Source organism: Mobula hypostoma, chromosome 9, assembly GCF_963921235.1.
Source record: "Mobula hypostoma chromosome 9, sMobHyp1.1, whole genome shotgun sequence".
NCBI lineage: Eukaryota > Metazoa > Chordata > Chondrichthyes > Myliobatiformes > Myliobatidae > Mobula > Mobula hypostoma.
Window position 1 is genome coordinate 95,400,893 of NC_086105.1, and position 15,849 is coordinate 95,416,741.

Below are 15,849 nucleotides of genomic sequence, written 5' to 3' on the forward strand. Positions count from 1 at the left end.
TGTTGGATCTTGTGTCTAGGCTGTCACTTGTGTAAAGTCACTTATAAAAGATTAAGCAGTTATCTGTCATTCTTTTCTGAATGGCCTACAGTAAACTAAAACTTGGCATTTTTCCCCTTAGGTGCTACTTCAAGTGGTCTTAGTATTTGTTCTGGAAAGTTGCTTGAAGAATCTCCTTTTGGTCATTTTGACATTTCCATGAAGTCTCTGGCCAGTCCTCCTGGATCTGTTGGAGATGGCTGGCCAAGTGCCAAATCACCCAGTGATAAGCTCTCTAGCAATGTTAATTGGCCACCAGGTAAGATGTGCATTTAGTCAGATGGAAGACATTTTTTAAGTGTAGAATTTAAAATCTGAAGTCTTCTGCGATTCCTAGACCCCGTTTCAGGATGCAGTGTGTTGAAATGTTCCAGAAATAATTTTCAAGATACAGTACTGTGAGAAAGTCTTAGGCACCTTAGATTTTTTTTATATAAATTTGTTTTGATGTTTATTTTCTGTTTTCTGCATTAGTGTGTCAGTACAAAAGAGCAAATTTTAGAATTCCAAACATTTATTTTCCAAAAGATTAAATGTTACACAGAATTTTTTTTTGTATTTTGTTAAAGTAACATATTAAATAATAGACCACTTTTCAAATAAAAACTTGATTAATTTGTGGATATCTAGCCCAGTGCATGATTAAACAAAGATAACAAGTAGGCACTAATGATCACTGACATAATGAGTTGAATGAATTAAACTGATTAATTGAAACAGAAACGATTGTAGAAGGGATCAAACTCAGCGAAGCACAATCAAGCTAAAAGTTGAGAGTGTGACAGATGTGACAGTTTAATCTTCAAGTCGTCAATTCCTACATGAAGCCACAAGGTAGTCGTCCTGCATCAGCAAGGTCTATCCAAAGCAGAAATTTCACGGCACATAAGAGTTTAAAGATATGCTGTCCAAACTCTTCTGAAGAAGCGCAAAGAAACAGGCAAGGTTGAGGACCTGAAATGCAGTGGTCAGCCATGGAAACTGAGTGTGGCAGACAAGAGATAGATCAAACTGACATCCCTTCTAAATCAAAAGAAGTCAGGGACTGCTATCAGCTTTGAACTCAAAGAAACCACCAGAACCTTTACAGTCTGGAGAGGTCTTCTCAGAAGTGGTCTTCATGTAAGAGTTTCTGCCAGAAACCATTCCTCCGATGTGGAAACAAAGCGAAGAATCACCTACGCACAAAAACACAAGGATTGGGGTGCTGAACAATGGCAGCAAGTGCTGTTGACTAAAGAGTCAAAACTTGAAATTTTTGACTCACACAAGAGGCAGTTTGTCTTATGATTGGAGCTGGAAAGCACAACATGGATGCCTGACTGCAGCTGACAGTGCACAGTGGAGGTTCCCTGCAGGTTTGGAGCTGCGTTGGTGAACCGGTCAGAATTAATGGAATCCTGAGAAGTAAAAGCAGCTTCTCATTCATCATGTAATACCATCAGGGAGGCAACTTCATTCTGCAGCAGGACAAAGACCCCAAACATACAACCAAAGTCATAAATAACTATCTTCAGTGAGAACAAGAACGAGGACTTCTGCCCAGATGTATGGCCTCCACAGAGCCCTGATCTCAACATCATCAAGGCCATCTGGAATTACAGACTGGGAGAGACAGAAGCAAGCAAGACAGCTAAAGTCTTCAGAAGAACTGTTACAAGTTCTCCAAGATGCTTGGAACAACCAACCAGTCAATTTTCTTATAAAACTGCACAATAGTGTACTTAAGAGAATTAATTGATGCTGTTTTAAACTCAAAAGGGTGGTCACACCAAGTATTAATTTTAATTAAGTTTATACTGCTTACTGCTCTTTATAGTATTTTCTTTATATTTAGAAACTTCATTTCATTATTTTTGAAATTATCTTCACTTTGCATAATTTTTTTAACTTGTGCCTAAGATTTTTGCACGGTGCTGTATGTTTAATTACAGGGACACCTTGTGGCATATGATAGCACTGCATTTTGTGCATGTATGGACATTGTTCTTCTTCGATGTGGCACTCAGCTGGAGTATCAAATATCTACCAGAAACTTGGCCCTGCAGTTTGAACCCATTAATATTTAATTGTGCATGTAGCTTCAAGTGAAAAATCATGTTTAATTCCAAATGGATTTTAATTTGCCTCTTCTTTATAGGGTATTTAGTAATATTTTTAACGGTAATGAACTGATGAATGAGGTTTTCACATTTTATCATGAAAAAGGTGAAGAGAGGAGGTATATTGCCTAATGTTTTCATGTTTCACGGCTAGATTATATAACAGAACTATATACAGCAGAGCAAACTTCCTATCATTTTGGCACATTGAATGCCTGGCCAAGTGCAAAAGATAGAGAGCAGGGATTTTTTTGTTGCCACAAAAAGAGAGAGGCAGTAAAATCAGGTGACTGGGTGAAGGCTGGTAGAAAAGGGATAACTTAGTTGGTGATAGCTAAGAGAGCATGATGAAGGCTTGTTAACATCAGCTAATCTGTCTGGAAAAGATTTAAATGGAAGGAAAGTAGAAAAGAGGTAAAAACGTGTTTTGAATTTAAATGCAGAGAAAAACAATTCCTGGCAGTCTGGAATAAAGAAAAATATGGAGTAATCCCAGTAGGTTGGGTGGCATTTTGATATTTGTCAATGTGTTTCATTTGGGTCCAACCTGATCTGCTCACTACTCGCTTGGAATGCAAAGCATTTTTTTTTCCAGTTTGACTTCAAAAGTATTTGTTTTACCTTATTCATTCCTCAGGATATGGTCATGATTGGCAAAGCCAGGATTTATTGCTCATTTCTAATTATCCTAGCATGCCAGGCCACCTCACAGAAAGTATGAGTAAATTTCCTCATTATAGGCCTACAGTTATATATAGACCAAACTAGATAAAATTTACTCCCCTGAAGATGTTAGAAAACCAGATCAGTTTACAAGAAGCTTGTGTTTTCTTGGTCCTTGTGACTTTTGTTTCAAATTCCCAATTAATAGTTGAATTTAAATTCTATTGATGCTATGGTGGGATTTGAACTTGGATCTCTGGTTTGCTCATCTGGCAATTTAATGACTGCACTATTACAATACCCTTCATTGTGTGGGATCCATAGTTTTTGTTATTTTTCTAAAGTTTCTGGGCTCACAGAATCTGAGATTTCCTGTCATACCTTTATAAGGGTTTTCTTTGATGCACCAGTGTACATCAATGTTTCTTTGGTGTACAGTAGTGATTCTTTTGAAGTAGTGATAACACCCTAGTTTCAAGTGCTAATATTTAGCTCATTAGAAGTAGCACATATTTAACACCTTATTTAATCCTGCTCGTGTCATACATTGATTCATTCAGTAAGATTAGTTGCAATTTCATTATTAATACAGATCTGGAGAGCAGGTAGAAATTGTGTGGTGTTACATCAACTGTTTGGAGGGAATGGGCTAGATAAATTTACCACTCTGGATGGTGTGTTCCTGATGGTTCTTTAAAGTCTTGTTATAAAGGGGGAAAAACACTAGCTAAGTGGTTGCATACCAAGGATACTAGTAGGTTGTAGATTTATGCCTTGGCTTCTTTATGTACTGGGTTTTATATTTATAGATTACACGCTTGGGAACTTACTGCATCTATGTATCTTTCCCAAATATGCTGCCCCTTGTATCCTAAAGTTTAATATGTTTGGTTCTTCCATCTAGAATTTCGTCCTGGTGAGCCTTGGAAAGGTTATCAAAACATTGACCCTGAAACTGACCCTTACGTCACTCCTGGCAGTGTAATGACCAATCTGTCGATCTCTACTGCCCGGGATCTTGACCTCCTCAGGGACAGGAACAATAGTAAGTCTCTTCCTCCTCCTGTACTTTCAGCTGAAGGTATATTACATAAAGTATATTTACAAGTGTAGTCATTGTTATAACGTAGGAAGCTTAACAGCCAGACAAAGAAGACCAAGACTATTCTCATGATGTTGATTGAAGGCTAAGTATTGGCCAGGGTATCATAACGCCAATCTGAGATAGTCCATTAAATAGGTCATTCTGCAAACCAGTCCATGTTCCACTCACTGCCAATGTGGCTGTCCCAAATAAAAGATATCACACATAGATGACAGTGCATCCAGCTGTGGGGTGTCTTTAAATACTGCAGTGAATTATCAGTTAAGATTATGCCGTTGAGATTCAAAAGTGAGAATTCAACTTAGCGACTTAGACTTCAAGCCAAATGTCCTCCCCGCTGAATCACATCTAATGCTTAAGGAGGCATCAACTAAATTGGCCTATCAATACATAACTGGCAATTTTTAAAATTCATTTTACTGGAAGGTCATGTTTGACAAATCTTATTGAATTTTTTGATGAGGTTACTAAGAAAGTTGTCGAGGGTAAAGCAGTGGATGTTATCTATATGGACTTCAGTAAGGCCTTTGACAAGGTTCAACAAGGAAGGTTAGTTAGAAAGGTTCAATCGTTAGGCATTAATATGGAAGTAATAAAATGGATTCAGCAGTGGCTAGATGGGAGACACCAGAGAGTAGTGGTGGATAACTGTGTGTCAGATTGGAGGATGGTATGTAGCGGTGTGCCTCAGGGATCTGTACTGGGTCCAATGTTGTTTGTCATATATATATTAATGATCTGGATGATGGGGTGGTAAATTGGATTAGTAAGTATGCAGATGATACTAAGATAGGTGGTGTTGTGGATGATGAGGTAGGTTTTCAAAGCTTGCGGAGAGATTTAGGACAGTTAGAAGAGTGGGCTGAAAGATGGCAGATGGAGTTTAATGCTGAAAAATGTGAGGTGCTACATTTTGGTAGGACTTCAAAATAGGACATACATGGTAAATGGGCATTGAAGAATGCTGTAGAACTGAGGGATCTAGGAATAATGGTGCATAGTTCCCTGAAGGTGGAATCTCATGTGGATAGGGTGGTGAAGAAAGCTTTTGGTATGCTGGCCTTTATTAATCAGAGCATTGAGTATAGGAGTTGGGATGTAATGTTGAAATTGTATAAGGCATTGGTAAGGCCAAATTTGGGGTATTGTGTACAGTTCTGGTCACAGAATTATAGGAAAGATGTCAATAAAATTGAGAGAGTACAGAGGAGGTTTACTAAAATGTTGCCTGGTTTTCATCTCCCAAGTTACACGGAAAGGTTGAACAAGTTCTTTATTCTTTGGAGCGTAGAAGGTTGAGGGGGGACTTGATAGAGGTGTTTAAAATTATGAGGGGGATTGATAGAGTTGACGTGGATAGGCTTTTTCCATTGAGAGTGGGGAAGATTCAAACAAGAGGACATGAGTTGAGAGTTAAAGGACAAAAGTTTAGGGGCAACATGAACCACCAAGGGCAGCATTTCTCTCTAACAGCTGTGGAGAAGATGATGATGAGCTACCTTATTGGATCTAATGATTAATTATTTCCAAATCAAGATGATGTTTGTATTTGAAAATAACTCACAGATGGTGGTTTTGATGCATCTACTACTCTTTGGTGGTAATGGCAGAGGGAATTGTTGTATGGGTTGATGGATTGAGTACCATTCAAATGGGCTGCTTTGTCTGGACAGTACAAGACTTATTGAATGTTATTGGAGCTGCAGTTGTACATGGTAGAGTAGCTTTGGAGAACTGAGAGCTTTTATTGCACAGTGATGGATACACAACCTCTTGTTGGTCCAGCTGAATTTCTGTTCAGTGGTGAGCCTAAGGCAGCTGATGGGATGGTACATGGCAATGGTAGTACCATGTATGTCAAAAATAGGTAGTTAGAATATTGTTGGCTTTTGCCTGGCACTTAGGTGGCAAGAATGTGAATTGCCACATACCAACTAATGTCTGAATGTTTATGAATTAATACTTGCGGATATGGATACTTCATTTACTAATGTCTGTTGCAGTGAAGTCTAGGGGGCAATTGTGATTGGTCTCCAACACTATAACCACCTTCCTCTGCTCAAAGCAACAACTCTAGCCACTGCAAACTGATTTTGCCTTGATGCCCATTGACTTCAGTTTTACCAGATCTCTTTGTGGCCACACATTTGTCAGTTTTTTGGGCTATGCTCAGACTAAGTCTGCAATGAGATCTTGAGGCAAGTGGTTCCGGTAAAACCTAATTTTGGCATCCGTGAGCAAGTTTCTTTCTGTTACTTTGTTCGTGATTGGGAGCATAATTGCATGGTATTAGCTCAATTAGATTGTCCTTCATTTTGCAGGCAGAATATATGTGGAAAGTTTTCCATGTTGTTGGATAGATGCCAGTGTTGTAATTGTACCAGATCACGTATTTCAGCTTTGACTTTGGTGCTTGCATGCTAAGCCCTACAAATGTGGAGCTGTCACTGCCTCCTTATTAGATGTTTAATTCCCCCTTGTCATTTATATCTAAATTTGCAAGCAAGCAGAGGTTTGTCTGATAATTTGGTTGTAAGATTGTTCCGCTCTATTACATGGTTTATTGCACCCAGGCAGTCTTGTGTCAGAGCTTCACGAGGCTGGGGCTCATCTTTTAATATGACTGATACTGCTCCGGGCAATCCATCTTCTACATAACTTTTAAATCAGCTTATTGCCAGTCTTGATAGCAAAAGATATAATCAGGGATAATCTGGGCAATAAGGATGCAGACTGTGGGGAAGACGATTTTACTTCTGCCACTGATTTTTAGATTCTAAAGTATGCAAAGTGTCGAGGTCAGGTGAATGCATCAGATTTCCTTCCCTAAAGAATGTTATGGTAGTCCTGTAGTTTCATGGTCACCATTGCAAAGATTAGCTTTTCTTCTTATCAGAGTATTTAACTAAATGCAAATTCTATATCTGCTTTTGGTGGCATTTAATCTTGTATCACTGCATTATGAATAAAATTATAAATGATTTACAATTACTAGCAACAAATGTGCTGCAGGAGACTCAGTCGGAAGAAAGGAACTATTGACATCTTGGGTTGAAATCTTGTATAAGGTCCCTCTGGGATTGCTAGTTCAATAACAACCTGTGCATTCTGTACCTCTAGCTGGTTGGGTGTCCGTCCATTCCATTGCCTAAAGAACTGCTAATCTAAAATGGATAAATATTTAAATGAGACTATAGGATGGAAAGCTTCTCTCAGGTTACCTGTTCGAGTTGTACATATGCAGAGGTTACTGAGAGGCTTTGAGTAACAAGAAACAGAGACTATATCACCTGAGTGACTAATGTAAAAGGAGAAGATGGAACAGAGGGATCTGGATCCTTTTGATAAAATTATAGTTACGTGTTTCTGTATATTTTGCATTTCCAGCTAGGATTACACTTGTTTTATAATGTGGATGTAAATAATTTGTACCTGAAGCCTCCAGCAAATCATTGATGTGTCACTCTGTGTGTGTTCAGTAGGGTCATCCTCATCTATGAACACCACGCTGCCTTCAACTAGTGCCTGGTCCCTTGTTGGTGCCTCCAGCTACAATAGTTCCCTCAGCAGTACAGCACAAAGCACTCCAGGTAGGAATCCTAGTGTGAAACTACTAATCAATATAAAGCTCTTCCACCAGCTACATGTGTGCGTAAAGCCCTTGTGGAGATCCCTTTGCACTGTATTTCACCTGCAAGGTATGACATTGTAGATGAAGCTGCTCTTTTGACTGGGGAGAATTTGAAAAATAAGACCATTTCATTAGTCAAAGAAAACAAATGTATGCCCTGCAACAAGTAACTAATCCAATAGTCGTCTGCTAGGCAGTGGTGAGGACTGTCCTATCTGATCAGCGCCTTCTCTTATAAGAGCTCCCAGATCCATTAACCCCTTCTCACCTAAGAACCTGACGCCGATGACTGCCAAGTTGCTACCTACCTTCGGCTGACGGGATGGGGTGCTGGATCACTTAGTGAGATCTTTTTAAAAGAAACATTAAATATATGTTGACTGGTTGTAGTATATTTGTGGTAAGAATATAAGCTGATGTTTTGTATGTGTTTCCCTTTCTTCAGCCAGAATTGGTGACCCCAAATCCACCTGGTCTCCTGGTCCAGTTACCAATGCTTCCCTTGCTCATGAACTGTGGAAAGTTCCCCTGCCACCCAAAAACACTACTGCTCCGTCCCGCCCACCACCTGGGCTGACCAATCAGAAGCCTTCGTCCTCATGGGGAAACAGCTCGCTGCGCATGGGTGGAGGATGGGGGAGTTCAGACTCCAGATACAACCATGGTAAGAAGTGGGCTTCAGTCTGACTGTACTCTTATTGTAGTAACAGCTAATTAAGTAACTCCTGCAGATTCCTGAAACCTGGTGTTCTGGACTCCAACTCTAGTTTCCAGTCACATGCTGCATTCCGGAAGTGACACACACACACACACACACACACACACACACACAAAAACACAAAAACACACACACACTCTCTCACACTCTGAACCACTGGGATTTCTAGACATTCTGATTCTAGATTATCCAAGTTTTATTGATCTGATATTTTACTCTTGGTAAAACTCCTTTACATTACTCACTCTCATGACTTCTAACTTCTAAGACCATTAGACATAGGAGCAGAATTAGGTGATTTGGTCCATCAAGTCTGTTCCACTATTTCATCATGGCTGATCCAATTTTCCTCTCAGCCCCAATTGACTGCCCTCTCCCCGTATCCCTTCGTGCCCTGACCAGTCAAGAATCCGTCAACCTCTGCCTTAAATATACATAAAGCCAGCCTCTACAGCTGCCTGTGGCAAAGAATACCACTGATTCACCACTCTCTAGTTAAAGAAATTTCTCCCCAATTCCGTTCTGAAAGGACACCCCTCTATTCTGAAGCTCTGTCCTCTGGTCTTAGACTCTCTCATCACAGGAAACATCATTTCTACGTCCACTCTATCAAGGCCTTTCACCGTTCGATAAGTTTCAATTAGGTCACCCCTCATGGACCACCTTTGAACCCTCTCCAGTTTCAGCACATAGTTTCTAAGATAAGGGGCCCATAACTGCTCCCAGTGCTCCAAGTGAGGCCTCACCAGTGTTATATAAATTCTCAACATTACATCCTTGCTTTTATATTCTAGTCCATTTGAAATGAGTGTTAACATCACACTTGCCTTCCTCAAAACAGACTTGACCTGCAAACTAACCTTGAGGGAATCCTGCACAAGTCCTTTGCATCTCAGCTTTTTGTATTTTCACTGCATTTAGAAAATTGTCGACCCTTTCATTTCTCCCACCAAAGTGCATGACCATACACTCCTCATCACTGTATTCCATCTGCCACTTCTATGCCCATTCTGTTGCCTCTCTGCTTCCTCAAGACTACCTGCCCCTTCATCTATATTTGTATCATTTGCAAACTTTGCAGCAAAGTTCCATCATCCAAATCATAGATGTATAACATAAAACCGATTGGTCCCAACACGTATCCTGTGGAACACCACTAGTCACCGGCAGCCAACCAGAAATCATCATCATGTGCCATGGCCCACACACTCCTGTTTCGGATCAAGTGGATCAATTCATTGGTATTCATTTCCAATTCTCTGGCTGCTGTCTCCATCATCATTTGTCTTTGTCTTTGTCTTCCTCTTGCTTTCTTCCCTTCAATCTTTCCCATAATTACCGTGCATTTTAACTCCTCTTTCCTAATCACATGTGCAATGAAGTTGCGTTGCCTCTTCATGATCTCATACGTTATTTCCCTTTTAGTGTTTGCTGTGTTCATGACATCCTCGTTAGATATTCGTTTCATCCATAATATTCTTTGCAAACTCCTCAAAAACTACATCTCTGCTGCTACAATTCATTTCCTCATGTTACTAGATATTGTCCAACATTCTGCGCAATATAACATAACTGGATAACATAACATAACATAACTGGATAATATAACATAACATTTCAGTGCTCTGAGGTGGGTTGTCATGCCTAGTTTAGTGTTGGTCAGTATACTCTTCATTCTCGTAAAGGTGTCTTTTGCCATCCCTATTCTTCTTTTGATGTCCATGTCGCACCTGCCATCTGATGTCACCCAGCTTCCTAAGTAGCAAATGTTCTGTACTTGTTTTATGACTTCCGTGTTTATTCTCAGCCTGCAGATAGGATTCTCCTTCTTTTTGGATATCACCATACATTCTGTCTTTTTGCAATTGATAGACCCATTTTTGCACTTTCTTCAACAATTATATCAATTAAGTTTGTAGTTCTTCCTCTGTACTTGCAACTAACACAGTGTCATCTGCATATCTGAAATTATTGATGTTTTCACCGCCAACTTTGATTCCCAAGATGTCTCTTATTTTTTGTAATATTGTTTCACTGTACACATTAAATAAATCAGGGGAGAAAACACACCTGTCTAACACCTCTCTTGATTTTCGTAAACTCACTCACTTCTCCATCTATTCTTACAGCGGCAGTTTGTTCCCAGTACAGATTTCTGATTAGGCAGAGGTCTTTCGAATCTAGATCTAGTTTTCTGTAATATTTCAAATAACTTATTGTGCTTCACTTTATCAAATGCTTTTGTGTAGTCGATAAAACAAGCAAACAAATCTTTTTACTCTTGAATAGCTCGTTCTGATAGTATCCTTAACATCAATATCACATTTCTTGTACCTTTGTCTTTCACAAAACCACATTGTTCTTTACCTGTTTCAGCTTGTATCTTACTTTCAGCTCTTATCATCAAAATTCTTAGAAGTATCTTGGTGATATGACTCATTAAACTTATGGTCCTATGTAATTCGCATTCTATTGCTCCAGGTTTCTTAGGAAGAGTGATAAATACTGATTTTTTTTTTCATCTCTTCTGGTATTATTCCATTCTCATAAATGTCATTGATTAAATCAGTACGTTTTTCAATTCCATTATCTTCAAGGGCGATAATTTGTTCTATTACTAATTCATCAGGACCTGCTGCCTTTCCTTTTTTCATTTTATTTATAGCATTACAAACTTCAGATTTTAAAATACTTGGACCTTCAATGTTTTTCTTAATTTCTGGTTTTTTGCATCAATCGTCTTCAAACACTTCCCGAATATACTCAGTCCATCTGTTCATAATCTCATCTTTTTCCATGATAATGGTACCGTCCTTTGCTTTCAAACATCCACCTGAAGAACAGAGGAGCTTTTTACCAGTGATTTTCTTGATTTATTGATGTAACCTTTTTGGATCAGTAATAGGGATTCTTTCTATTTGCTCACATTCCTGGTTTAACCATTCTTCTTTGGCTTTTTGACATAAGCTTTTAACTTTTTTCTCTAAGGATTTATATTCTATAGGATTTGCTTTCTTCTGTCTCCTTCCTTCCATTAGATTTTTGATTTCATCTGTCATCCATTTATTCTTTGTGCTTTTTTCTGTTATTGGAATCACTGACTTTGCTGATTCTACTGAGGCATCCTTTAGAGTTAAATTTCATTTCTACATGATTGTTACCATCTTCAACAGATTCTGTTTCTAGACTGGATATGACTCTAAACTGCAACTGGTGATGAGGCTCTGACTGGGGACTTTTAGAGCTTTGGGGAAAGTGGAGCTATCCCTTAGTCATTCATTACTCCCAGGGCCACTCTGACCCGGAACGGTAGCACCTGCTCAGGATACGAGCAAAGGCCAATGGCAGATCCGGCAGGTTCAGTAACTGAACTTATGACGGAGAAGGCGGGTGAGTTAGGACCTCAAATGTCAACGGCTATAGTACAGGCGGATGAACATTTGGGAAGAGAAATGGCGATTTCTTTAGTTCGCCCAACGGTAGGCAATAGCAAACCACCATTGCTAGATACTAGGTTTCCTAGAATCTATTTGCTAAGAAAACCATGGTCAAACTCACAAAATGTATCACACAACAACAGTGTCAAGCGGTTCTTCAGCCTGAGTGAAATACCCTCCTCTCAAAACTTCCGATGTCCGGATTAGTGGCTGTCTATGCTCCATAAACCAAGTACTGATATATTGTGATTCTTGGCTGAAAAGATCCTTGCTTTAATTTCCTTTCTCTGTCCAGTTAGTTATGCTGTGGAGATTTACAGATTACATAATCATTCTTGGAAACTTCCTTTATAATTGTTAGTTAGTCTTATACATTATACAAATCTGTATCCAACTATCTGGAAATCCTGATGGTAAGGCATCTAGCTCACCATTTGCTGATTCCCATTCTCCATCAGAGTCCAGGATCCTGATTCCTCTGTAATTCACCAGGTTCTTTTTTCCAGCATCCCCCTCAAACTTACCTGATTCTGTTTTCCACACTCCCTTTTAGCTTACAGGTTCACTGGGAAATCTTTCTCTCATGACATTGAAACATTAAGTGAATGACATCCATTAATCTGGACAATATGCTGGTCCAATACTGCTGAAGTCCTTCACATGCAGGCACAAAGTATATTTTACTGCCACGTTGATTTTAGATGCTTTTTTTTTAGTAATGCTGGTTTTGGTCATCAGATTGAGTGATTTAACTTGGCTGGGCATGTGATTAGGAGTGATGCATCGAGTTCATGACATCCTTTTGTTGGATTTTCTGCAGGTCCTAGCTGGGGCGACATCAGCTCAGGGAGAATAACAAATTGGCTTGTTCTCAAGAACCTCACGCCTCAGGTAAGTGAATGCATTGTATTCAAGCAATGATTCAGTAATCCTGTGCACAATAATACACCTGTCAGTCCCACCACAGATAGAGTTTTGATTTAAAACTGAAAAGATGACAGCTGTTCAGTATCCTTGGCTAACCATTAAGAAAATGCATGAGAGACAAGTTTGTCTTGTGTGCAACTTGGGAAAGGACAAGGTTGTTAATATGTTGCAGCTTTATAAACGTACTGCAAGCATCATTGTAATTTACAAGCAAAGTAAACCACTTTTTTATTAATTTTTTAATAAGTTTCTACAATGCAACAACAAAAAAAGTAAAAAAGATTTATACAGTGCAAAACAAACATATCAAATGTACAGTTGATAACAGACCTTCACTTTTTAAATCTTCAAAATTATCTGCACCATAACATATTCCCATTCTCTTCTAGCACCCCAAAGGCATAGCTTTCTGAATTAAGAGCAATTTCACACACAGATTGACAGCATTCTGTTACTTTGTCCAGATGTCCTTGTGTGATTTGAGATAAGCATCACCAACTGTCCAGTTTTGCCTTCCCACTGGGACGTTTTCCAGGTCATTGGATAGCCGGATGTCTGGATGATTAGATTATTTCTCTAGCCCAGGAGACTTAACTAACTTAACAAAGGTTAATGGAAATTGTCGCTCATTATCACAGTGGGCAGCTCAGCAGAATGTAAATCTGAACATGATATAGTCCTCCCAATTGGGTTATGTTTTCTGCTTTGGAAACAACTCATCATACTTTCTATTTTAAAGCTCATCCATGTTGGTGTGTTTTCTGGGCTATAGAGTTTAGCTTTGCTTTCAGTTCTGGTCTTTTTAACTACCGTCTCTCCGCTAGGTCAGCTATGCCTTAGCTGCCTAAGCTCTAACTCATTAATTCCCTTCATAAACTTCTCCACCTCTTTTTTTCAAATCCTTCTCAAATCTACTTTATTTGGCCATCTGTACTTTCTGTTCTTCGATGTTGACCGTTAATCATTCCTGTGAATCACTTTTGGAAGGATTTGCTATACAAAACCTCCATATAAATGCAAGTTGTAGACATTTTGCTGCCCTGTATTATTCTCACTGAATGGACTCTTGCTGTGTCTTTAACCTTCAGATTGACGGCTCCACCTTGCGTACACTGTGCATGCAGCACGGCCCACTAATAACATTCCACCTTAACCTGCCCCACGGAAACGCTTTGGTATGTTACAGTTCGAAAGAAGAGGCAGCCAAGGCACAGAAATCTCTGCACATGTAAGTAGCACTGAGCTTGACTAACAGACATATGGTGGGAATTTTGTTAATTTCCAAGAAGGGGAAGGGATTTAGAAAGTACATAAATTATCTTGTGAAGCAAGAAGTTTTGAACCTTAATCAAGCTAAGTTTGCAATGATGTGCAGGTTTTGGTCATTTATTTGTACAGCGCTGGAGCTCACATTTGATGCAGAGTTGCTGCCTATCCCAAAAGCATTAGTCAGCAAATTATTTTAATAATATTTGATTTAGCAACAACATCAAGTGAAATATGTGGGAGGAAAAAGAAATGTACACTTCTGGTCTCCATGTGATATTACTTGAGAGGGTTGGAGGAGATGTGCAATGGATGCAGTTATTCAGTGATTGTCTTTGAAGCTTCTATTAAGATATCCACCTTCTCCAAGCTCTTAGATATAAGGTTTGCTTTCTTTTGACAACAGGTCACTGCAGTATTGTTGAGTCTAAATTGGAGAAGTCCAATTGTGATGATGTCAGAAAGGATCTGGCAGGTTTAGATTGTGATAAGTTGTTTTCTGGCAAAAAAGGATGCTTGCTTAGTGGAAGCCTTCAAAAATATGAAATATTGAAGAGTGCGGAATTTGCATGATTTTGTTAGGATAAATGGCAAGGCCTTTAGGGAACCTTGGTTTTCAAGAGATCCTGGTTAAGAAGGAGTACATGCCAAGTATAAGCAGCAAGGAATAAATGAGATGCTTGAGGAGTATCAGAAATGCAAGAGAACACTTAAGAGGGAAATCCCAAGGGCTTCTGGGGATATATGAAAAGCAAGGGACAAAGTTGCTCCATTTGAAGTTCGGCATGGTCGTCTATGCATGGAGCTGACAGATCTTAAATGGGTTTTTTGCATCTGTATTTACTCAGAAATTTTCTAAGAACATGGTCTATAGAACTGAGACAAAATAGTAGTGAGGTTATGGACCATATGCCGATTGCAGAGGAGGAGGTGATTGCTGTCTTGAGGCAAATTAAGGTGGATAACTCCTCAGGGCCTGACAAGGTGTCCCCTTGGATCCTGTATGGGAGGCTATACAGAAATTGCAGATGCCCTGACAGAGATATTTAAAGTGTCCTTAGCTGTGGGTGAGATGCTGAAGTATTAGAGGAGTGCTAAAGTTCCATTGTTCGTGAAAGACTGAGAATAATATATGAATTTCTAGGCCTGTGTGCCAAATATCAGTAGTGGGTAAATTAATTGAAGGTATTCTAAGGAACAGTATATACAGGTATATATAGTTCGATAGACAGGGCCTGATTGGGGATAGTCAACATGACCTTGTGTGTGGTAGGTTGTGTTTAGCCAATCTTAAGAGCTTTTTGAGAACATTACCAGGAAATTTGATGAAGGAAAGACAGTGGAAATTGTCTACATGGACTTTAGCAAGGCTTTTGACAAAGTCCTGCATGGAAGGCTGGTCCAGAAGGTTCAGTTGCTCAGTGTTCAGGATGAAATAGCAAATTGGATTCAACATGGGCTAAGCTGGAGAAGTCTATGTGGTAATAGATAGTCGCCTCTCTGACAGGGGCCCTGTGACTACTGGTGTGGTGCAGATATCAGTGCTGAGTCCATGGTTGTTTGTCATTTATATTAATGATTTTGATGACAGTGTTGTATACTGGATCTGCAGTGGTGTAGTGGTCAGTGAGGAAGGCAATCAAAGCTTGCAGCAGGATCTGGAAAAAAAGGGCTGAAAAATGACAATTGAAATTTAATGCATATAAATGTGAGGTGTTGCACTTTGTGGTGACAAACCAGGGTAGGTCTTGCACAGTAAATGGTAGAGCACTGAAGATCAAAAGGATCTGGGGATACTCTATGACACCTTTAAGTTCCAAACATTTCCTTCATACCTTATCTTCCCCTTCTTCTCAGAACATGTAGCCCTTCAAGTTGCCTCAGTCTGGCTTCAGTCACGTTTTGAGGCAAGCCTTGATAATTGTAAATGCTTGGTCATTTACTCAATTTTCTTCGTTTGT

General features: G+C 39.3%; 1 protein-coding gene across 8 annotated transcripts in view; it reads left to right on the forward strand.

Moving 5' to 3' along the window:
- LOC134351868 (trinucleotide repeat-containing gene 6A protein-like) overlaps nucleotides 1–15,849 on the forward strand; it is a 181,811-nt gene that overhangs the window by 162,183 nt on the left and 3,779 nt on the right. For 6 of the 8 annotated variants that reach the window (XM_063058703.1, XM_063058700.1, XM_063058706.1 and 3 more), the window contains 6 exons: nucleotides 122–298; nucleotides 3,709–3,849; nucleotides 7,389–7,499; nucleotides 7,986–8,204; nucleotides 12,516–12,586; nucleotides 13,711–13,850. In XM_063058703.1, the coding sequence (XP_062914773.1) occupies nucleotides 122–298; nucleotides 3,709–3,849; nucleotides 7,389–7,499; nucleotides 7,986–8,204; nucleotides 12,516–12,586; nucleotides 13,711–13,850 (859 nt within the window). The remainder of the gene's footprint in view (nucleotides 1–121; nucleotides 299–3,708; nucleotides 3,850–7,388; nucleotides 7,500–7,985; nucleotides 8,205–12,515; nucleotides 12,587–13,710; nucleotides 13,851–15,849) is intronic. The other 2 variants (XM_063058702.1, XM_063058708.1) reach the window with 1 other exon arrangement.